At 39.5% G+C, this 24,554-nt stretch overlaps 1 protein-coding gene across 2 annotated transcripts in view; it reads right to left on the bottom strand.

The window, feature by feature from the left end:
• Nucleotides 1–23,785, bottom strand: part of MINDY2 (MINDY lysine 48 deubiquitinase 2) — a 73,153-nt gene extending 49,368 nt beyond the window's left edge. Inside the window, exons 1-2 of one of the 2 annotated variants that reach the window (XM_034994687.1) lie at nt 22,839–23,785; nt 11,528–11,585 (exon numbers count right to left, since the gene is read on the bottom strand). In XM_034994687.1, the coding sequence (XP_034850578.1) occupies nt 11,528–11,585; nt 22,839–23,696 (916 nt within the window). In that variant the 5' untranslated portion in view covers nt 23,697–23,785. The remainder of the gene's footprint in view (nt 1–11,527; nt 11,586–22,838) is intronic. The other variant, XM_034994686.1, reaches the window with a different exon arrangement.
• Nucleotides 23,786–24,554: the final 769 nt, after the last annotated feature.

Here is a 24,554-nt window from a genome sequence, read left to right as displayed (position 1 = left end):
ACGAGCGGGGAGGAAGGGCAGAGGGAGCAGGCGAAGCAGACTCCCCACTGAACAGGGAGCCCACCTCAGGCAATTGATCCCAGGACTCTGGGATCATGACTTGAGCTGAAGGCAGACGCTTAATTGACTGAGCCACCCAGGTGCCCTTAAGATTTTTAAAATGCTCTTTTTTAAAAATGGAAGTATAGTTGATACACAATGTTATATTAGTTTCAGGTATACAATATAGTGACTCAACAACTCTATATGTTATGCTATGCTCACAAGTGTAGCTATCATCTGTCATCATACAGCACTATTACAACATTAATGACTATATTTCCTATGCTGTAACTTTCATCTCCATGACTTATTCATTCCATAACTGGAAGCCTGTACCCTCCCACTCCCCTTCACCCATTTTGCCCATCTCCTCACGCACCTCCCCTCTGGCAACTACCAGTTTGTTCTCTATATTTATGGGTCTATTTCTGTAAAAACTCCTTTTCAATCGGAAGAATTAGATACTGTGTGGTAAATATTTTTTCCCCTATATTGTATTCTAACTTTATGGTGATGCTTTTTGTCTATTTTTTTTTTTTTACCATACAGAAATATTTAATTTTAATAAAGTCAAATTCTTCTATTATGGTTTCTGGTTGGATGTCATGTTTAGAAAGATCTTTACCTCTTAAGCATATACAAACATTCACATGTGCTTTCTTCATGTAATTTTTTGTTTACCTTTTTAATGTTTAAATCTTTAATTTATCTGGAATTTATTTTGATATAAATAGTGATATATGGAACTAACTTTTCGCCTAGCCTCCCAAATCACTACGTTGATAAAACTGTATGGGTTTTGTTTTGTTTTTTAAGATTTTATTTTTAAATAATCTCTGCACTCAACCTGGGGCTTGAACTCACAACCCAGAGATCAAGAGTTGCATGCCCCACTGACTGAGTCAGCCAGGCAACCAAAAATTGTTTTTAATATAACTTTTATTTTTCTAATTCAAAATAAACCTCTAAAGAGTGCATCAAGTGTTTTCTTAAGCTTTTCAACAAGAGATTTCTGATAACATCAAGAATCTCTGATAACAGAAGATTCCTATGAACATCAATATATTATTACTTGTGCTTTGTGTGTGTGTGTGTGTGTTTTAAGATTTTATTTAGGGGCACCTGGGTGGCTCAAGTTGTTAAGCGTCCGCCTTCGGCTCAGGTCATGATCCTGCTCCACGGGAAGCCTGCTTCTCCCTCTCACACTCCCTCTGCCGTGTTTCCTCTCTCACTGTGTCTCTCTCTGTCAAATAAATAAAATCTTTAAAAAAAAAAAAGATTTTATTTATTTATCTGAGAGCGAGCATGAGCGGGGCAGTGCAGAGAGAGGGAGCAGCAGACTCCCCACTGAGCCAGGAGCCCGAGGTGGGCCTTGATCCCAGGACCCTGGGATCATGACCTGAGCCAAAGTTGGACACTCAACTAACTGAGCCACCCAGGTGCCACCTGTGTATTCTTTTAATTAGAACTTTTTTTTTTAAAGGTTTTATTTATATATTTGACAGAGAGAGAGAGAGAGAGAACACAAGCAGGGGGAGATGCAGGCAGAGAGAGAGGGAGAAGCAGACTCCCCGCTGAGTTGAGCAGGGAGCCCGACATGGGGCCCGATCCCAGGACCCCGAGATCATGACCTGAGCCGAAGGCAGATGCTTAACCAACTGAGCCAGTCAGGTGCCCCAATTAGAACTTTTTTAAAAAAGATTTTATTTATTTATTGACAGAGAGAGAGAGAGATAGCGAGAGCAGGAACACAAGTAGGGGGAGTGGGAGACAGAGAAGCAGGCCTCGCGCTGAGCAGGGGCCCGATGTGGGGCTTGATCCCAGGACCCTGGGATCATGACCTGAGCTGAAGGCAGACGCTTAATGACTGAGCCACCCAGGCGCCCCTAATTAGAACTTTAAGTTATCAAATCTAACTAGTAATGATTTTATTCCACATAGGCACAAGAACTCCCAAAGCAGTAAATTAACTGATCATAAAAATGTATGAGCAAGTCTACTTACCATTTTTGAGTCCTCTCCATACACAGCACATTGTATATTTGTATGTTGAGGCTTTCATATAGCATTTAACTGAAAACTATGCTTTAAGTAAATTCTATATACCACTTATTCAAATAACTGAGGACACAATTACTATACTTGTATCTTATACTTAGGTTCTGTATTTATCCTGATAAAAGACTGTACTTGCTCTCCTCACTAAAACCTTAGTGGAGTCAGGATGCAGAACATTCTAGAATTCAATATTAAATGACCCTGATTATGCTATCATAGATAAAACTTAAATGCTAAGGGGCGCCTGGGTGGCTCAGCCGGTTAAGCGGCTGCCTTCAGCTCAGGTCATGATCCCAGGGTCCTGGGATCGAGTCCCACATTGGGCTCCCTGCTCAGCGGGGAGCCTGCTTCTCCCTTTCCCTCTGCCTGCCTCTCTGCCTACTTGTTCTCTCTCTATGTCAAATAAATAAATAAATAAAATCTTTAAAAAAAAAAACACTTAAATGCTAAGAGTAGAATAATTATTGTGAAAGACTCAAATACACAACTCCTCTTTTCCTGAAGCCAGAAAAGGTTTCTGCACAAGAGAATAACCTGGCTAAGGTAGGCAGCTTCTTAGGTGGACCTCAACAGGGGCACCTGGGTGGTTCAGTTGGTTGGGCATTCAACTCTTGATCTCAGCTAGGGTCTTGATCTCAGGGTCGTGAGTTCGAGCCCCACATTTTAGATGGACCTCAATAATTCCCATCTTCTGGTATTCATATCTTTGTATAATCCCCTTCCCTTGAGTATGGGCTGGACTTATTAATTCACTTCTAGTGAATAAAAAAATGGCATAAATAATGAAATGTCACTTCTGAAATTAGAATACAGAATTATTGTGGCTTTTGTCATGATGCTCTCCCACTTGCTCACTCTGAGGAAAGCCAGGTGGCATGTTCTGAACTGCCTTATGGAGAGGCCTGCATGGCATGGAACTAAAGGAGGACTCTGGCTATGGTTAGTGAGGAGCTGAGGACCTCAGTCCAACAATGTATGAGGAACTCAATCCTGCCAACAACCATGTGAATAACCTTAAAGCAGATCCTCCTGAGTTGGGTCTGGGGATGAGACTGCAGCCCCAGCTGACACCCTGACTGCAGCCTCATGAGAGACCTTGAGCCAGTCACTTAGCTAAGCCATGCCTAGATTCCTGATGTACAGACACCATTAGATAATAAATGTTCATTATTAAACCAGTGAATTTTGGGGTGATGTGTTATACAGCAATAGGTATCTATATTTTTAGGAAAGTTTGTAATAAAAGAATCAGGTATTTTTAAAAGACTAAGTTTGAGTTTCTAAGAAAGATTTATTTATCTAAATAAATCATCTCTTAAGAGTGTTGTTTTATCTAGCTTATCTAACCTGTGTATCTGAATTTGGTTAACGATACTATTTCAGGGGCTCAGTTGGTTAAGCGTCTGACTCTTGATTTTGGCTCAGGTTGTGATCTTAGGGTTATGAGATCAAGCCCCACGTTGGGCTCTGCACTAGGCGTGAAGCCTGCTTAAGATTCTCTCTCTCCCTCTGCCCCTCCCCCACATCTCTCTCTCCCTCTCAAAAAACAAACAAATGAAAACAATACTAGTACAATAAAAAAATATTTAGAGTCTAGAGAGTCTACTATGAGTATTTAATAATAGGCTAAAACAAATGTTTCTCTTAAAAACCTAATAATTTGGTTGGGAAAAGAACATACAAGAAACAGAATGAGATGAAAAGTATAATATAGCATAACATGTAATAAATGCCTGAAGTACCAATTGATTTTGAAAAGAGATACTGATAAAACCTATAGCACCTAGAAATATCCTTTGGAGGGGGTCATATCTAAACTGGATTCAGAAAAAGGGCAGAACTTGGCAAGGCAGTGAGGGAAAATGCATTCTTTGAGGGAGAAACAGTGACAGAAAAGCACATAAAAGAAACATCATGCCGTGGGGTGCCTGGCTAGCTCAGTCAGTAGAGCATGCAAACTCTTGGATCTCAGGGTTGTGAGTTCCAGCCCCATGTTGGGTGTAGAGGTTACTTAAAAAAAAATCTTTGAAAAAAAAACAGAAAGAAAGAAACATCATGCCATATGGACAGCTCATAAGAAGGTTTATATATAAGATTTATGTTGTAGGGGTACCTGGGTGCCTCAGTTGGTTAAGCAACTGACTCTGGATTTTGGCTCCGGTCATGATCCTGGGGTCCTGGAATCCAGCCCTTTGTGGGGCTCCACACTCAGCAGGGAGTCTGCTTGAGGATTTTCTCTCTCTCCCTCTGCCCCTCCCCCCACTTATGTATGCACTCTCTCTCTCTAAAATAAATAAATCTTAAAAAAAGAAAGGAAAGGCAGAGACGATGCCATTTATTTAAAAAAAAAGCTTTATGTTGTAGAGTGGTGGGAAATACAGCTGGACAAGTAAACTGGATCAGATAATAGAAAATCATAAATAATATCTTGGTAAGTTTGGCTGCTTGTGAAAGATCATAAGGGATCTTTACCTTTATCAGTAGACAAGTGAAGTATGAAATTGATGCTTTAGGAAGATAACACTGTTATGTACGCTAATTTGAAGGGGAGAGGAAACAACAGAGTTTGTAATAATTCACATCGTGAAATACGCACAGAGAGAGGAAAGAATTTCAGAAAAAGAACCCATAAGCCTTTGCTACTAATGGGACATTCCAGACAAACAGAAATCAAGAAACAAAAACCTGACAGCTACACTAGGCCAAAAACTGGAAGAGAGGGTTTGGCAGTAGTTAGCTTATCCCAAGTAAGCATTAGGAAAAGAGAGACAGGTCAACTCTGGGCAAAATTAAAATGCTTCAACAGTGACCTCCCTATCCCAGCTTGCAACGTTCCTTTCTCAATGCCAAAACCCTCCAACAGGCCACGTCCATGTTTGGCCCTGCTCTAATACTCTAGTAACAGAAATTTTCAAATTAAAATTTACTCCTCCTCTAACTTTTGCCAATCAAAATTCCCATTCCCTGTGGTCTCTAAGCTAGGTGCTAAGAAAGCAATTAATGGTTTGTCTTACAATCTTTCTACTAGCATTTGCTTATTAATTTAAAAGCATCTCTGGTTCCTCCAGAGAACGGGAGTAATCTCGAGAGGAGAAAATCCAAATAGCTTAGAAAATTAAACAATTTGTTCTGGCAGGGTTGGCCCTGAATAAAGTTCACTTTTGGCAAGACAGGGTCTTCAGAATCCCTTTTCTCACCTCATTCTTGCTTACTTCTCCCACCTCCCATTAGGATCATATTACTTTCTTTTTTAAATTTTTTTAAAGATATTTATTTATTTGACAGAGACAGCAGCGGGGAGTTGGAGAGGGAGAAGCAGGCTCCCCACTGAGCAGGGAGCCCGATGTGGGGCTTGATCCCAGAACCCTGGGATCATGGCCTGAGCTGAAAGCAGATGCTTAACAACTAAGCCACCCAGGTGCCCCAGGATATTACTTTCATGCTGCCCCTAGTAGTTGAGTCCCCCTAACCCAGGACTTCCAAACCTCTTTTATCTACCCAGATTTAGATATTTCTTCCTCAATTTTTCTTTTTCCCTATTAAAATTCTCTACCCTATGTCCTGCTTCCTCACGGCTTTGCTAGCTAACAAATTATACAAAGACATGCTAATTATTTTCTCCCAAGAAAAATACCATGTTAACATTTTCATAGTAGAATACACTTATGCCGCCACATTCACTGCATTGTTGACACCTCCAAATAACTTGCTGCAGTATGTGCTCAGTCAGTATTTGCTGAATAAGAAAAATAAAAGAAAGAAAAAGACAAGTGGTGGGAATTTCAAATATTATATTCAAGTATTCAAAAAATACTTTTGAGTGGTAAAGGGGGAGAAGGGACAAACTTTTGAGTATAGGAGCCTTTCAGGGAGGAGGTTAGGTAAATGGCATCAACCTATGACAGTAGAGAGCACAGCCTGAATGAAGTTAGAAGCTGTGGAGTAGCAGTGTAGTTTAGGCTAACACTGTCCAAGAGAAATATAATGCAAGCCACAAATTTAAGCCCATACGTAACTTTAAATTTTGGAGTAGCCACATTGAAAAAAGTAAAAATAGGTGAAATTAATTTAAATAATTTATTTAACCCAGTATATTAAAAATATTATCATTTCAACAGTATAAGACTCATGATACTTTTTTTTTTTTTTAAGATTTTTTATTTATTTGACAGAAAGAGACACAGCGAGAGAGGGAACACAAGCAGGGGGAGTGGGAGAGGGAGAAGCAGGCTCCCCACAGAGCAGGGAGCCCGATGCGGGACTCGATCCCAGGACTCTGGGATCATGACCTGAGCCGAAGGCAGTCGCCTAACCAACTGAGCCACCCAGGCGCCCCCCAATTTTTTTTTTTTTTAAGATTTTATTTATTTGCGAGAAAGAGAATGAGAGACAGAGAGCATGAGAGGCAGGAGGGTCAGAGGGAGAACCAGACTCCCTGCTGAGCAGGGAGCCCGATGTGGGACTCGATCCTGGGACTCCAGGATCATGACCTGAGCCGAAGGCAGTTGCTTAACCAAGTGAGCCACCCAGGTGCCCCTGATACTTTATTTTTTTTGCATTAAGTCTTTGAAATCCAGTGTATATTTATACTTACAGAACATCTCAATTCACATTGGCAAAATTTTAAGTGCTCAACAGCCACATGTGGCTAGTGATTACTGTACTAGTGTAGGTTTAGGTGATTATGGTCATGATCTGAGAACAAAGAAAGTAGGGCAGACAGTAATTAGATATGGAAGAGATGGGTAGGAAACTGGGCTCAGAAACATGTTCTCATCACTTAAATTATATATATTAAACATTCAAATATCTGTTGATATTTGACCATATCTGAGCTACTATTACTATTTCCTAATTGGTCTCAATCAGACCATCTTAAAAACTACACTTAACATGTTATTAGCTGCATTTAAGAAACTAAAAAAGATTAAATGGCCTAGTATAGTAAACCCAAACTCCTCAACCTGGCTCCCAAAAGACTCTGCAGTTTATTTTTTTATTTTTTATTTTTTTTTTAAGATTTTATTTATTTATTTGAGACAGAGAGAAAGAGAGAGAGAGCACATGAGAGGGGGGAGGGTCAGAGGGAGAAGCAGGCTCTCATTAATTTCCACAGATTTAAATGCCATTTTTATACTGATGACTCCTAAATTCTTATCTTGAATTTCAGTGTCTGCTGGAACTCATGGACCCTCCTGAGCAAAATCTTCCAGGTATTTTCTTCTCTTAATGTTCCCTTCACCTTCATGCCTAAATGAAATTTGGCTCTGCCTAATGACACTGCAGCCTTCTCAAGTGACAGTTCTCCCTCATGCTTCTTTACCAGTGAGCCTGGAGGTGGAGCAGATATCTACTTGCTCCTTGTTGTCATGTTGTCATTCTCTTTCCCCTTCCTCCCTAAAACTCCTCAGTTTTAAAACTCATGCCATCAAATAATACTACCCATCATCCACCCACCTGGTTGCAGTCCTCTATTAACTTCCAGGTCAATCCTTCTCATTCCTAGCTTACTATATCTCTCTCGAACACAAATCCTAACACAATTTTTTGGTAATTCCAATATTAATAGAGATAATCCATCCAATAACCTAGTCTTTCTCTTTCTTGACCTCTTCTTCAACAAGAATCTTATATTCTATCTTACCTTAGAAACTCATTCCCCATGGTCATACAGCTATGTCATTACCAGGCTCCAAAAATTCTAAAGTTCCATCAGAACCCCTACAATCCTTTAACTCCACCACATTTTTTTTTTCAGCACATTTATATCTTCGTTTCCTCTTTATGCAACTCAAATCCTTGGCCCATCATTATAATCACTCTTGACACACATCTTCAATTCTCTAGACTCTTTTTCAACTTACTGACTTGGCAAAAACCCAACTCTGGTTAAATCCTGCCCCCCCCCCCCACTATGTAGGCCTATACTCATGCAGCTAAATGTGAGTAGAGAAATCATACCACCATGCTCGCTGCTCTCACTAACTTCAGAGGTAATGCCCAGGAACATATCACATCTCCCATTCACTCTCCTATTCTTCTATAGGCAACTATTTCATACCTTCCCTCTCACATCCAACAACTCTTTCTTCATTCTCACTCTCAGCTAATGATCTGGTTCCCTATTTCACTGAGAAAATAAAAGTACTCAAAAGACCTTCTATAAGCTACCACAACCACATCTACCCACCCACCTGCATCTATTTTTAATACATTCTGTCTCACCTCTTATTGCTACCGATGAGCTATCTATACTATCTAAGACTAATTCTATTTGTCAAAAGTACTCTTTTCAATTTCTTTCCTCCAGTTTTCTTTTTTTAAATAGCTTTGAGATGTAATTCACATATCATACAATAAACCCATTTAAAGTATACAATTCAATATTTTGCAAGTATATTAACAGGGTTATGAAATCATCATGATTTAATTTTAGAACATTTTTGTCCCCCCAAAAGAAATTCTGTACCCATTAGCAGTCAATCCCTATTTGCCCCCTTATCCTCTTCACCAGTCCCAAGCAACCACTCTTCTACTTTCTGTCTCTATAAATGGGATCATAAAATATATGGTCTTTTGTAACTTGACTTCTTTAACTTAGCATAATGTCTAAGTTTTAGCCACATTAAAGTGTGTATCAGTACATTCCTTTTTGTGGTCAATATTTCACTGTATGGATATATCACATTTTGTTTATCCACTCATCAGTGGATGGACATTTGAGTTGTTTCCATTTTTTTGGTTATTAAGAATAAAAAAGTTTCTGTACAGATGTGTGTTTTTACAAATTCCCTTGGGTAAAATTATGGGTCATACTAAGTTTAATTTTTTAAGGAACTGACAAACTATTTTCCAAAGTGGCTGTGTTAAGTTACATTGCTATTGGCTGTGTATAAAGGTTTCCAATTTTCTCTTGTACCCACCCTGTCTGGTTTCCTCCCATGCAATGGTGAGGTTACCAGTGACCTCCTATGGTTCAATCAATAGTCAATTTTTAGTCTTCACACTGCTTGACCTATTAGCAGCATTTGGTTCAGTTAATCTCTTACTTCTCATTGAAACTTCATTTGGATTCTACGAAATCAGTCTCCTGTTTTTCTTCTACCTGGCTTGAAGATACCTGTTCTTCCTTCTTCCACAACTTCTAATCATTGGCATGTCTCACATTCAGTCCATTGATCTTTCCCCTTCTCTATCTACATTCATTCTCGTTGTGATTTCACTCAGTCTACCATTTATATATGTTGTCTGCTCCCAAATGTTTATTTCTAGGCTAGATCTGCATTGCCCAATACGTTAGCCAGTAGCAACATATGGCTATCTAATTTTAATTAATTAAAACAATTTAATATTCAGGTCCCCAGGCACATTAGCTATATGTTAAGAGCTCAAGAGCCACATGTTGCTAGTAGCTACCAAACTAGATAGCAGAGATATCGAACATTTCTTTTTTTAAAGATTTTTTTTTTTAAATTTATTTGAGACAGAGAGAACGAGAGAGAGAGCACATGAGAGGGGGGATGGTCAGAGGGAGAAGCAGACTCCCTGCCGAGCAGGGAGCCCGATGCGGGACTCGATCCAGGGACTCCAGGATCATGACCTGAGCCGAAGGCAGTCGCTTAACCAAATGAGCCACCCAGGCGCCCCAATATCGAACATTTCTATCATCACAGAAATTTCTATTGTACAGCACTGATCTAGACCTCTCCTCTGAACTCTAGATTTATAGATATATCCAACAGCCATCCTGAAATTTCCACTTGGATGTCAATAAGCATTCCAAAACCCAAATCCTGTTATTCCTCCCTAAACATGTTCCTTCCATTTTTTTTCCCTGTTTCAGCTGATGTTAATGCCATCCTTCCAGTTGTGCAAGCCAAAAACCACGGGGTGAACCACTCTCACTCTACACTCAACTGATCAGCAAATTCTGTCAGCTCTATATCCAGAATCTGACCACATTTTACAATCTCCACTTCTACTACCTTGTTTGAAGCCACCACCATCTTTTGCCGGTTGTAATAGCATCTTCTGTTGTAATAGCTTCCTGATACCCCTGCTTGTCCTTTCCTTCCTAAATTCTAGTTTCAGCCAGAGAATTCTTGTTACACTCAAAGTCAGATCATCACATCAGTCCTCTGTTCAAATCCTCTAATGGCTTCCAAGCTCACTCACAGCAAACATCAGGCTATAATAGCCTATAGGGCCCGATATGACCTGACCCCATTACCTCTCAAATGTCATCTCCTTTGTACACTTCTTGGAAGTCATACTGGCTATTCATCAAAAGCACCAAGCATATTTCAGCCTTCCCCATGAAACATAATTCCCAATTATGTTCCCATTTATGAAACATAATTTAGAAATCACAAAGTTTAAGAATCACTAAGCTAGACTAAAAGAGGTATAAACAGAAATTCTATTTCCAGATACATGGGTATTCAAAGTAATCTACCCTTAACTATGAAATTTCCCTAGCCAGTGAATAGGATTAAATGATAGTAATTACATAAAGAAAAGCGTCTTCCAAAAGTTACAGTCTCCATTACTTCACTAAGCCTATATTTCATTAAAAATCAGTTAGCTTGTAGTCTGGAATGGCGTAGACAAACTAACCAGCTGACCAAAAAAAAAATTGTTATTTTTCTTAAAATAAACATTTAATTACTAAAAAAACTAAAAATGTGGATTAAGATTTCCTATTTGGTAACAGTATAAATATATAAATTCCTATTTGTTAAATTGTAAAAGACCTCAGTGTGTTATACTGCTATCTGTTCTGTAAACAAGTTCTACTGAAAGCAGCTGGTCTGCAAACTGTGTATTACTAGTCTGTTTTGAAATAAGAAGCTTGCATAAGAATGCAACTTAAGACACTGCCTCCTTCGTCAAGAAAATTTTGCTATGAAAAATTTCAGATGAACCAAACAGTGTGCTTATGTAAATGTTTTACATTTTGGCACAAGCCCCTATATCACTGCAGATTGGTAACTAACACTTCATAGACTGGTATAAGTCCATGAATCATACTTTGGATACTGGTGCTCTAAATCACCTCCTGGGTCTTTAATCCAGTCTACTCAATATTTTTTTTTTTTAACACCTTCTATATGCAATGTCAGAATTTCTGTACCATTTCCCATTCTGCAATTTATTAGGAATTAGTACGTAACTTGTTCTTTTCTGGAAGTTATCAGTCTCCTTATTTATATTATAGAATTTTAACACTGGTTAGAAAAAGCCTTCAAAAAGGTTTAACACCCAAGAACAGTAACATACTAATACAAATTTTTAATTAAGAGATTCAAAATTATAATTTTAAAGTAGATTATATAATAGCACTTCAGAAAGATGCAATTTGGTAATATATTGCTTTGGAGACTTTATTTTGAAAGAGATATAAAATCATCCACTTTTCAACACTAACCTAAATATTCCATCAGCTGTTCAGCAGTTATGATTTCCATCATCGGTGGAAGTTTCACCTGAAAAACAAAGTATTTTTTCTATAAAATCAAACGTTTTAGGTAATTAAAGTGTTTCTTCAGTCAGAAACATAAGTATGTATGTGTACATATGTATCTACTATATGTATACATTAATGTTTGTTATTAAATTCTTTATAACTAATCTTTATAAAACATGGCAAAGTCAATCTTATCACCATAAAATTTACAGGGTGATATAAGATCTCATAGAGACATTGAGAAATCTGTTTTCAAAACCAAGTGCTACCCTTTCACCACCGACTACAATTGTCACTAGGCACTTCCAACAATGTCCTACATGTTAGAGCAGTTGAAGGGCAGGAAGAGGCACCAAACATGTGACAGGTCACCCACGGAGCAGTTTTACTGAAGACAAGTTTGAATATAGCTCAATATCCCATTACTTCAGTTTACCTTGGCCATTTTTATTGAATGACTATAATGAATACAGTATTAAAGTATTAGTCAGGGGTGCCTGGGTAGCTCAGTTAAGCATCTGCCCTTGGCTCAGGTCATAATCCCAGAATCCTGGGATCGAGCCCCACGTTGGGCTCCCTGCTTAGTGGGGGATCTGCTTCTCCCTCTCCCTTTGCCCCTACCCCTGCTCATGCTGTCACTCTCTCTCTCAAATAAATAAATAAAATCTTAAAAAAAAAAAAAGTATCAGTCATATACTGAAGAATTCACACTGTATGATTCCACTTGCAAAGTTTAAAAGCAGGCAAGATTAGGGCGCCTGGGTGGCTCAGTTGGTTGAGCGACTGCCTTCGGCTCAGGTCATGATCCTGGAGTCCCTGGATCGAGTCCCGCATTGGGCTCCCTGCTTGGCGGGGAGTCTGCTTTGCCCTCTGACCCTATCCCCTCTCATGTGTTCTCTCTCATTCTCTCTCTCTCAAATAAATAAATAAAATCTTTAAAAAAAAAAAAAAAAGCAGGCAAGATTAAGCTATATTGTTTACTGCTGCACACATGGTGATAAAATTATAATGAAAAGTAAGGAAATGGATACTATAAAAATCAGAATATGGTTGGCCCTAGGGGTAAGGGAAGGAGTTATAGTTGGAAAAAGGCATATAAGAGCCTTCCGGGGGCGCCCGGGGGGCACAGTTGGTTGAGTGTCTAACTCTTAGTTTCAGCTAAGGTCATCATCTCAGGGTCGTGGGATCAAACCCTGCGTCAGGCTCTGTGCTCAGCTTAGATTCTCTCTCCCTCTCTACCTCCCCACTGGGCTTGCTCACTCACTCTCTCAAATAAATAAATAAATCTTTAAAAAAAATAAGAGCCTTTGGGACACTGGTAATGCTCTATTTCTGGACTTGCATGGTAGTTCCACTGACTTTTTTTTTTTTACAGTAACTTGTTAAACTATACATCTCTGTTTATGTATTCTATGTGTTATAGTTTACAATAAAAAGGTTAAAAGTAGATACATACGTTACAATCATATTTAAGTTTCTAAAGTTAATTCAGCTGCAACACATTAGTCTACATTAACGTTTCAATTGAATTGTCAGATGAGTTACACACAGATATTACAGCCAATGGTTATAAATATTTTAACTGACTTATTCAAAAGCATACTCTGTGGTATATTCGTAGGAGAGAAGAAAAAGAAATACTGTAGGATGGAAACTCGAAGTAATTAAGTATCAATGACAGGAGAACAGTAATGTAATTTAAAATTCTCCAGGAGTTATTTTTTGGGAATTATTTTCTGTTCAACCAAGGAAATCATTTAAATCATCAATTTTCTAACAATTCCTCCAAGTGTTGAAGAAGGTGCTCTGGGTGTTTATGTTAGCAAATGTGGTAATAGCATGTCACAATATTTTGTTTGTTTTAATCAATGAATAAAATAAGTTCCAAAACAGATCTCTATAAAACAGAACAGTTTGGTACCCTCTGAGAGCATACATGACAATTAATGCTTACAATTTTGTCATCCAGGGGATTTATCACTCAGTGAAAACTAAGAGATGCCATGGAGGTTTTGATCATCACTTGATTCTAAATCAATTTTTTTCCTGTGTCATACTTCTCAAAAAATTTTAATAGATTTTTTTTTTTAAGCAGCTTTAGGTTTACAGAAAATTGAGCAGAAAGTAGAGAGTTCCCCTATATGGTATATTTTTAAACTGAAATTCATTGGCAAATTATGGTCTCCTGCCTGTTTTTCTAAATTTATTGCAACACTCTCACTGTTTATGTATAGTTTTGGCTGTTTTTGCACAACAATAATAGAGTTGAATCTTTATGAGAGATCAAAGAGCCCACAAAGCCTAAAATATTTACTTACTCTCTGATCCTTATGGGAAAAGTTTGTTGATTCCTGCTTTAGATTATTTTAACTGTTTACTATAGAATATTTTATCACTATAGACTATTTTATCAAGCTATTTCAGTAGCACTATTAAAAGTCTGATATTTAAACCAGTAGTTTATATTCACTGTGAATGTTTATATTCTGAATAATTGTCAGAACAATCTAAAAGTCCCACTTACACCTAAAAATGTTTCTTAAATAAGACCTATATATTCTTTTATTCCAGACAGGTTCAGTCAGAATAATATTCAGCAGAAAATTCCACAAACAGATAGCTTATCCTCTGCTTTGGTTAAAGTAGCAATCCTCTTATAAAACTGTCAAAATAAGAATTAGCAGAATTGCCAATTGTGGCGTTTCTGTCAAATAAGAAACAAAGGCACTAACAAGTATACGTACTTGGGAAAAACATACTATAAATCTAGATTTCTACAAACATGATTTCAGGGTTTAGCCTTGAAATTTCCAAATAACAACTGCCTACCATGTGTTGTTTCAAACATTTGAAAAAGAAAATGACACCTCTATACTGATTAAGAAGTGGGACAACAGTATACAAATATTTTAACTGACTTATTCACAAGCAGACTCAGTGAAATACTCATTTCCTGAATCCTAGCCAATAACATATTCCGGATAGTCATTAAAACTAAGGACAAATAAACAGAATTGAGAAGGAACGCCTACTTCTCACTAATACTGTGAAGCTGTCAACAGATCTTTTTTTTTTCAAACCACAAAATGATCTTCCTGAAAGCTTGATTCTCTTTTTGCTTTCCTCTACCACCATCACCTCAAAAACAAGTGCCAAAGGTTTTGTTAATGATCCAATGACTTTCACTCCTTTGTCTCTTTAGATTTTACAAAAGAAAAAACAGGTTAGGGAATAACTAGCTAAGAATATAGAATTAACAAGTATGGTATTTTGTCTGAATCTCTAAATTTTAAATTTTACAATGAAAAAACTCAAATGAAGTATGACCTAGGTTCTTAGGTGGTCTTCTTTTAGTAATAATCTATAACATATTGTTCTTAAGTACATGAGTACTTTAATGTATATAAAGGTAGTTGAAAGGTACTCTCTTAAGCAGTTTAAATATTCTTCCTAAAACATGAGCAAAGCTTCTCAGCATATAGTAATACATAGCTCCAAATTAAGAGTCCAAATAGAGTCTAGGAAAATAAATTATGTCCTCTCCTAGAACTAACATTTTACTGAATTAACTGGATTTCCTGAGCAAGTTAATAATGTAAGCACAGCAATAATATTTAAGTTAACAAAAGGAAATAGCTACTCCCAACTCCAAATATTCAACTATACAGTAAAACCTCATTAATTCAGCCAAATTATTCTGTAATTCTTACTCATCTGAAGAGTGAAGTGTATTTGAGAATAGACTCAAGCAAGATCAAAAATTTGTTTTAATTTTAAAAAATTAAAAATAAATTAAAAAAAATAAAAACAAATCTTCCATTTACAGTATTAATAAAATCTTAAACAAGAATGCAAAAATCCCAAAAATGATATGCCACGATTTTGATACCTATGATTTTGATATTCTGAGGGGAGTAGAGAAATGCAGGAGACCCAGTAATAACTAAGAAATAAGCAGTTTATATAGGTGATGGTAAGTACAAAAGTGCCCAAAGAATATTATTAAATGTTTAACTGGAATACCAATAAAAAGTCAGAAATACACAGTTTGAATTATAACACCTCTATAAGTTGGGGAGTTACTTGAGAAGATAAAAAATTGAGTATCTGCCAATCTCTGCTCTTTAGGAAAGTTAGAAAAAAATTTTTAATATATTGAACTAATTGTCATTGAATTTGCATGTTATCCTTAATCCACAACAATCCTATGAAGAAGATTTTATTACCTTCGTTCAAAGAATAAACTAATGCACTGAAAAGTTAATTTGTCCAAAGTAGCAAAGCTATGATGTAAACTGAGATTGAACTCCAAAGCCAGTTACTCTTTCCATTATACCAGTATTTACAGACTTTACAGCAAAACACTTCCTTTCAACACAAATCTTATGTAAAACATCATCTGAAATATATTTTAAATGAAGAACTGACAGAACTTTGTGAAGTGAAGGATGAGGGGTGCCTGGGTGGCGGCTCAGTAGGTTAAGCGTCCAACTCTTGATTTTGGCTCAGGTCATGATCTCATGGGTCATGAGATAGAGTGTGATGGGATCTGCGTTCAGGGAGGAGCCTGCTTGAAGATTCTCTCTCTCCCTCTCTCTCTCTAATAAATAAATAAATCTTAAAAAAAAAAGAAAGAAAAGTGGAGGACGATGGGGAAAGAATAACTGAGGTTAACTCTAAGACTCAGGAGATTCTAAAAATTAAGATCTATATAATCAATATGAATGAGAAATTTGGTAAGGGAAGTTAAGTTTGTAGAAGGAAACGATGCTCAAGCAGAGAGCCTGCTTCTCTCTGTCTCTCTCTGCCCCTCCCCCCACTTGTGTGCCCTCTCTCTCACTCTGCTCTCTCTCAAATAAATAAATAAAATCTTAAAAAAAAAAAAGAAAAAGAAAACAAAAGTATGACAAAGTAGGGATTCCCTCTATTATTAAAGTAATATGAGGTGCCTGGGTGGCTCAGTCTGTTGAGCATCTGACTCTTGGTTTTGGCTCAGGTCGTGATTCCAGTGTCCTAGGACAGAGGCTTGCGCCAGGTTCCCTGCTCAGCAGAGAGTCTGCTTGGGATTCTCTCTCCCTCTCCCTCTGCCCTACCCCTGCTTGCTCTCTCTCTCTCAAATGAATAAAGAAAAAAAATCATCATTGTTTTAATCAATGAATATGTGTACATATGTATCTACTATATGTATACGTTAATATTTGTTATTAAATATTTTCTAATATTTATATTAGATATAAAAATACTTTTTAGAAAATATTTATTTATTTAGAGATTTTTGAGATATTTTCTTTATTCATTTGAGAGAGAGTGCACAAGCGAGAGCACAAGCAGCGGGGAGGGTCGGAGGGAGAGAGAAAAGCAGACTCCCCACTGAGCAGGGAGCCCCATGGGGGGGGCAGTGCTTGATCCCAGGACCCAGGGATCATGACATGAGCTGAAGGCAATGCTTAACCAACTGAGCCACCCAGGCACCCCAAAGTAATACTTTCATAAACATAAAGATATTAAGGCAGAAACTTTAAAAAATGTTACATAATGCAATATTTAAGTTATACAAAATAGAAAAATAATAGTATAATGAATTTCCAAGTACCCATCACAAAGCTTCAACATTTATAACATAAAGTCAGTATCATCAGAAACTAAATTTTGTATTTTATATATATTTGACTTGTTGATTTTTACAAACATATCTTTTTAAGATTTTATTTTTAAGTGATCTCTATACTATATGTGGGGCTTGAACTCAAACCCCAAGATCAAGAGTCACATTACCTACCGACTGAGCCAGCCAGGCACCCCTAAACACATCTAAATAAATGGGTCACAGCCTTCAAATATACCTATAGATGGCATTGTTTTTGATAGATAAAATGAAAGATTAAAGAAAAACTATAAAAAACACCAAGTATAGTCTAAAGTAAAGAAGCAAAATGAAAATGTATTCCAAAGCATAAATTTAGGTAAATTTACCTGGTGTCAGTTAAACAGAATTAGAAATTTGAGCTTGAATTAAATTTAACAAATAGGTTTCCTTCTTTCTTGATTTGTTGGATTATTACAGCTCAACTATTTCAGACATTATGAATGATCATCTACTCTTCATCAGTCCTAAAGCAACACTTATAATTAAAACTCCAATATTTCCAACACAGTCTGTTTGATAATTTTAACTGTCATCTCTCACCCAGAACCACAGCACTTACTTTCTTTGAATCACTCAAATCCTCCCAAGATGTTTAGTTTATTGATTTTTCCCAATACTTCACCTCCCCCAAAAGAAACATCAACTGTTTCATTTTTCAACTCTAATTCCATTGACTCTCCATAAATCAGTTTTTGAAAAGCCCAATCCCTGATATAACTCTAACGAGCCATTCTTCCTGCTCCTATTTCTAGGTATTAGAGAACTACTGGGGGAAAAAAAACAAAAACAAAGCAAAATTGATATTCTAAAAGTTTTTAAAGAGTACCCCCAATTTATCCATTACTACTTACTACTTTCTATTTATGCCTCAAATTCCTAGACATAACCTCCATGAGATTAGAATTTCTTTAAAATACAACGTACCTTTCTCACAAAATCCTCCACTCCATGTTTTACAACCTCTCATTGCTAATTACTGACAAGTTCGATAGTTATTACTGACCAGGTCAATTGTTATTCTGCCAAAATGGGAGAATGAGGCCTCAATTTCCATCTGCCTCTCTCTATATCTCTCTTTTTTTAAAGATTTATTTATTTTATATATAGAGAGCGCATGTGAGTGAGCTGGGCAAGGAGGCAAAGGGAGAGGGAGAGAGAGAATCCACAGGCAGACTCCCTGCTGAGCGTGGAGCTCAATGATGCAGGGCCTTGCAGGGCCTGGATCCCAGTACCCTGAAATCATGACCAATACCAAGAGTCAGCTGCTCGACTGACTGAGTCACCCAGGCTCCCCCTGCCTCACTATCTTAACATGACCTTGTCTATCTTCCTTGTCCCATTTCTTCCATTACTTCAGAAAATGAGATTACTGTTCCTTTCCTCTGAAGAGAACTTTACCACCTATCATGAGGAGTCATATTATCCTGACTTTCAGCAACCTTGTCCTCACACCTGTCCTTTTTTGGGAAAAATCTTTCCTACTCCAATAGCTCCTTGATGCTGTTGCACTTGACAATAACTGACCACTTTATTACAGTCTCTCTCTCCAAGACTACTATCATGACACTGTCCTATTTCCAGTTCTCAATATCTTTTTTTTTTTTTAAAGATTTTATTTATTTATTCGACAGAGAGAGACACAGCGAGAGAGGGAACACAAGCAGTGGGAGTGGGAGAGGGAGAGGCAGGCTTCCTGCCGAGCAGGGAGCCCGATGTGGGGCTCGATCCCAGGACCCTGGGATCATGACCTGAGCCGAAGGCAGACGCTTAACGGCTGAGCCACCCAGGCACCCCAAGTTCTCAATATCTTAAATTATGCCTATACTAGTTTCTTTTGCACTCTCTCACCCTTAATGCTTAGTATGCCTTTTTCCCCACCAAGTTTAATCTTTGTTTCTCTGTTTTCTCTATGTCTACTGAAGATGGCATGGGGAATTACAGGGTGGAATTACAAGGAGGAATTAAGCTGGCAATTTGTAGTTCCCCACATATATTGGGATGGAAAAAAGTTGAGAATTACTGTTCACCACTCCCTATGGAATATTCATTTATTCTCACACTTATGGCAAGTAAGCTACCATACTTACATCTATTCAGTAACTCCCCTATTCAGTTTTTCTCTATAATTTGACCTCTTCTCAGAGACCCACTCCATGCTTCCAGAGGCATGATGAATATTTATGTCATCATGTCCCACTATCAGGCATTTCCAACCTGACACAACCAAACTTTGACATCTCCCACCTAAAACACATTCTCTATCTTTTGAATGACCCAATTAATCTCCATTACCCAGAGTAGAAAAGGTGGGGATGGTCTCCTTCATTTCCTATGCCCAGTTAGTGATCAGTTCATCATTTAGGCTGCAACATTATCTTCATCAAAGAGAAGGGGCAGAGAATTCCCCATCCAAAAGGGTTATCCTCATCCATTCTTCCTGCTACACTCACTACAATCTTAGTCTAATCTCAAGCGAACAAGACCACTTTCATCACGTTATTCCTCTGTCCAGTAATTTTTAATAGTTCCCTATTATCAGCTAAATATAAAGTGTAAACATCACTAGTGATGGGTCTTCTGAAATCTGACTGCTACTTTCATAACATATTTACTATTTTTCTTTACTGTAGCATTTCTCAAACCTTTTAGTGTCAGGACCATTACAGTCCTAAAAATTACAGTCCTCCGAAGAGCTTTTGTCTATGTAGGTTATATCTACTCATATTTACCATACTAGAAATGAAAATTGAGAAAATTTTTAAACAGAAGAATACATAAGCACACATTCCTGTCAGAGGAATGATGTCACCACACATCACATAGCCTGGGAAACTCCACTGACACTTGTGAAAGAATGAGAATGAAAAGGCAAATAACATCTTAGTATTATGAAAATATTTCTGACATCTAGCACCCCTGGCTCACTTAGAGAACACTGCTTTATCAGACCTTTCATCTCTTTACCTGTCTCCCTATTGATGATTACTGATGAGTATTATTTGTGTGTAGCCATAGCCTGGAGGCAGAAAGAAGGCTAAAAGCCACAGATTTATAAAATATCCTCCAAATTAATTAGCACGCCTGTTCTTTAATAGTCTAACCCAACCTATCAATTTTATGTTCTGCTATTACCATTTCCTTCCCCTCTTCCTCTGCACTCCCGACCAAGGTTGGAATCAGGAAAAAAAACAAATCTTTTTCTGCTTTACCATCTTTTTTTTTTTTTTAAGATTTTATTTATTTATTTGACAGAGAGAGAGCGAGAGCAGGAACACAACAAGCAGGGGGAGTGGGAGAGGGAGAAGCAGGCCTCCTGCCGAGCAGGGAGCCCGATGTGGGACTCGATCCCAGGACCCTGGGATCATGACCTGAGCCGAAGGCAGATGCTTAACGACTGAGCCACCCAGGCGCCCTTGCTTCACCATCTTTGAAGACATTATTCCTTCTGCCTGAAAGGCCTTCTCTCACTCATCCTTCAGACCCAGTTCGTAGGTTACCTCTTCTATAAAGCTTTCCCTTGATATATCCCATCCCCAGTTACCCTTCCCTCTATAATCCCAAAGCACATTTAGAATTTACCACATTACACTGTAATTATTTATACATCTGTCTCCCCACTAATAGTGAGCTACATGAGGGCAGACTTGCATCTTGTTTTTGTATTTCTAGTACCTCACCCCTAGTGGGAATTCAAACGTTTGATCATTCCATCAAAGCCACGTCTCTGAAAGAGACAATTAAATGCTCATTTATCTCCCAAAATTCCAGACCAGAGGAAGAAGCAACTCTGAACTTCTGCAGTACTGTATGGAAACTAAGAGAAGAGAAAAGCCTAAAGGAAACTGTTATTCCTTCCTACAAAAAAACCTGGGGATTTCGGCCCATATATCAAGTCTAACTCCCGACTCTGACCCTAAAGGGCCTTCATCAAGTGGCTCTTCACCTTTTCAATCTTATTATTATTCACCAGTATGAACTTAAATACTTCTTTCATCCAAACACACACACACACACAATCCATTCTATTTTCATCCCTTCTGTTTACACCCTTCCCTCTCCCAGAATTCCATTTCCCTATTATTTTATTTTTTTAAAGATTTTATTTATTTATTTGACAGAGAGAGACACAGTGAAAGAGGCAACACAAGCAGGAGGAGTGGGAGAGGGAGAAGCAGGCTTCCCGCTGAGCAGGGAGCCCGATGCGGGGCTCAATCCCAGGACCCTGGGATCATGACCTGAGCCGAAGGCAGACGCTTAACAACTGAGCCACCCAGGCGCCCCTTCCCTATTATTTTAAATTCTACTTTTCCTTAAAAGCTTGGTTCAAGACCACAAATTCCATGAAGCTCTCTGGGACTACGCCAAAACAAAGAAAAATTTCCCCTTTTGGAATATCTAATACATTTTCATCTGTTTTCTATAACCTAAAAATTTATATTTATATAAACATATTTATATTTATAGTGCTTTGTCTTGCATTGCCCTTTCATAATTTCAAGTAAATCAATGATGCAACCCCAAATAGCTCAACAGCTTTTCAAAAGCAGGCAGTCTTCAACAAACATTTGAGTGCCCTTATGTACCAGATACTCCCAAGGTTTCTAATTTTCTTTCTTTTGCATCAGCCCTTGCTAGTAACAGGAAAATGAAGGCACATAAGAAATACTATTCCCTTTACTTGATTTTCTTCTTAACTGGTCAGAATAATCCAGGATATTTTTTTTCTAGGAAACATTTTATCAACAGATATAATTATCAATTTGGAAATAAAATTGTGCTATAAGATGCTTCTTCTCAGCACCCTAAAACCGCAAGCTTGAGTAAGACACTTCAATTACACATAACTGAGTCCTAGATATACTTAAGTTTTGAAGAGCCCTTCCTTTTTTTGTTCCTTTACCTTGACTATGTCTTTTCTTATTTTAGTCATTACAGTTTTAGTTCCCTTAATGTATTCTGATGTGAGGTTACTAGTAATAATGTCAAACTATCTAAATAGAGCCAAAGAAACAAGGCAAGTAAAAATCAGGCATAGAATGAAAACATCTTTGAAAACCAAGAAGTTATGGTAATTGGGCTCAGACCAATGCTTTCCCTTAAATGGAATTTGTCAAAGGGGCCACATCTTCCCTGTCACCATTTCCTTAAGTATCTACACCCAAATGGCACAAGTATTGGTTGGAAAATCGACTAAACATAACCATCAAAACTTGCTCCTTGATAACACGGATTGATAATAACTTCTGAAGATCATTTTCCCCAATTCTTCACTCTTTTGCATATGTGACAAGGTCAGTAAGAAGGAAACGTAGAAAAATATAGTTAAAAAAATATTCCTAGGGTTTACGATGTTTAAGTCCTAGTTGTTTTTAAGTACATCAGCCTGAACTCTTATTTAAACACTTGAGAGACCTGGGGTTGCCGGCAATTCCTTAGGAAATACATATAAGAATATTCTTTGGACAAAGGAGTCCCATAATGAATTTCAAGAGAACAGAGTACTGATGAATGAGGAAAGAAGAAGCCGTCAGCTGACATGCAGCAGCTTCTTCACCCCGTCCCCCCCCCCCCCCCCCCCCCCCCCCCCCCAAAAAGCGGTAGGAAATAGAAAGCTGCAGAATGTACCTTCCAGGCCAGAAGCAAAACATTGAGGATGGCCAGCAAAGGGCAGGGTCCATTCTCATTCTGAGTGATGATGGGCGTGTTCTCTTCCTTCCACTGGATCCACTTGATGTGATAGACAGACTGTCCCGGGAAGCGTTCCTTGGAGGCTGCCAATACCTGAGCTTCCTCCCCCTCCTCCTCCTCCTCTTCTCGGCACAGAGGCACAGCCCCGGGCAACACCGCCGCGCCCGCGCCCTCCTCCTCCTCCTCCCCAGGGACCCTGTTCTCCGCTCCCTCCTCACTATTAAACTCAGAGCTACTGGGGAAAGAATGCAGGTTAGAGAACGACTCCAGGGAGTCCAGGCTCGGCGATTCCCCAGGAGGGCTCGGGTCGCTGCAACTGCTGCTGAGGCCGCCAGCGCTGCTGGGCTCCTCGGACCCGGCGGCCGCCAACTCCGCCCGGCAGGTGCCGGCGGCATCCGGGCGGGGGCCGGCGTCTCCGGCCGGACCCGATCCATGGTCCGCTCCGGCCTCGGCTGTCTCCGGAGAGGCGGTCACCTTGTGCTGCCCTCTCGGAGGCGTCTTCTGGGCGGAAGGATTCTTCAAATCGCTCTCCTTTAAGTCCAAGCCCGGGAAGGAGCTGCAGGGTCCGGGAACCTGAGGAGAGCCGCCGGGAGAAACCGAGTCCAAGAGGCTCCTTCCGGCGGCCGCCGCCCCCTGCCCATTCCCGCCGCTGCTCTCCGCCGCCCATACTCCAGGACCATCCCCAGCGGCGAGCCTGGTCTCCGGTTGCCCTTCCTGCGGAGAACCTGTCCCTGGCGCTGGGTCGGCGGCCACCCCGTGTTCTAGCGGCTGCAGGCTCCCGGGGCCGCTCTCCATACCCAGCCGCCAGCCCCTCACTCTAAAGAGACCGCGGCGGGTTCTCTTCAGCCAGCGCCTCAGACGCCATGACAGCGGCACTGGCAGCAACAGCGCCCTTGCGCGGCCTCGGCCAGGCACGTCACGGGGAGGGCACCGGCGCGCGCGCGCGCGCCACCGCGCTAACCGCGGGCTCCGGGCGAGCCTGCGCGCCGCCGGGTGAGGCCGAACCGCGCAGCGGCCCCCATGCGGCCCCGCCCCTCCTGCGCGCCCGCGCCGAGCCTGAGCTCGGACTCGGAAGGCGGGGCGTGGCGGGCGTGGCTAGGAGGGCGTGACCAGAAGGAAAACATCCTTTCACTATGTGGCCGGAAGTTGAACTCTGGGGCAGCCCGACCGCGCGCGGCTTCTTTAAAGGCGAGGCGGGCGGTGTCCAGTTTGTTGTGACCCTTCTGATCTGGGTTGTGTGTGCCCCAGCCTAGGGCTCAAGAATGGGGAGTTGGCGGTGTTTGTGTTATTTGGAAAAGAGCTCGTCCCCGAAGAGCTCAGGAGATTTGTTTCCTCGGCTTGTAATATGGAAAATTGAAGGAATTTTTTACGAGACGCAGATTTTTAAAGGCTGGAATCTACTCGAGGTGTTTGGATTACTACACCGCATAAATCCCAATCTCCCAGGGTTTTGGCTGAGAAACACTGGGCTCCCCACCAGCTACTGGTGAAAACGTTCGCCCTACTTGAGGCGTCAGTGCGGTTGTGGATGTTGGCCTGCACAGCAAAAAAAAAAAAAAAAAATCAAACCAAACCTGGGTAATTTGGGCCAGTAATAATAAATTAGCTTGTGCCTGAATTAGCCAAGTCTTTGCGGTTTTGTTAACTTGGCCT

Source organism: Mirounga leonina, unplaced genomic scaffold (genome assembly GCF_011800145.1).
Source record: "Mirounga leonina isolate KUSES-001 unplaced genomic scaffold, KU_Mleo_1.0 Mir_91, whole genome shotgun sequence".
NCBI classification, from domain to species: Eukaryota; Metazoa; Chordata; class Mammalia; order Carnivora; family Phocidae; genus Mirounga; species Mirounga leonina.
This window is presented reverse-complemented; position numbering and strand designations above follow the sequence as displayed.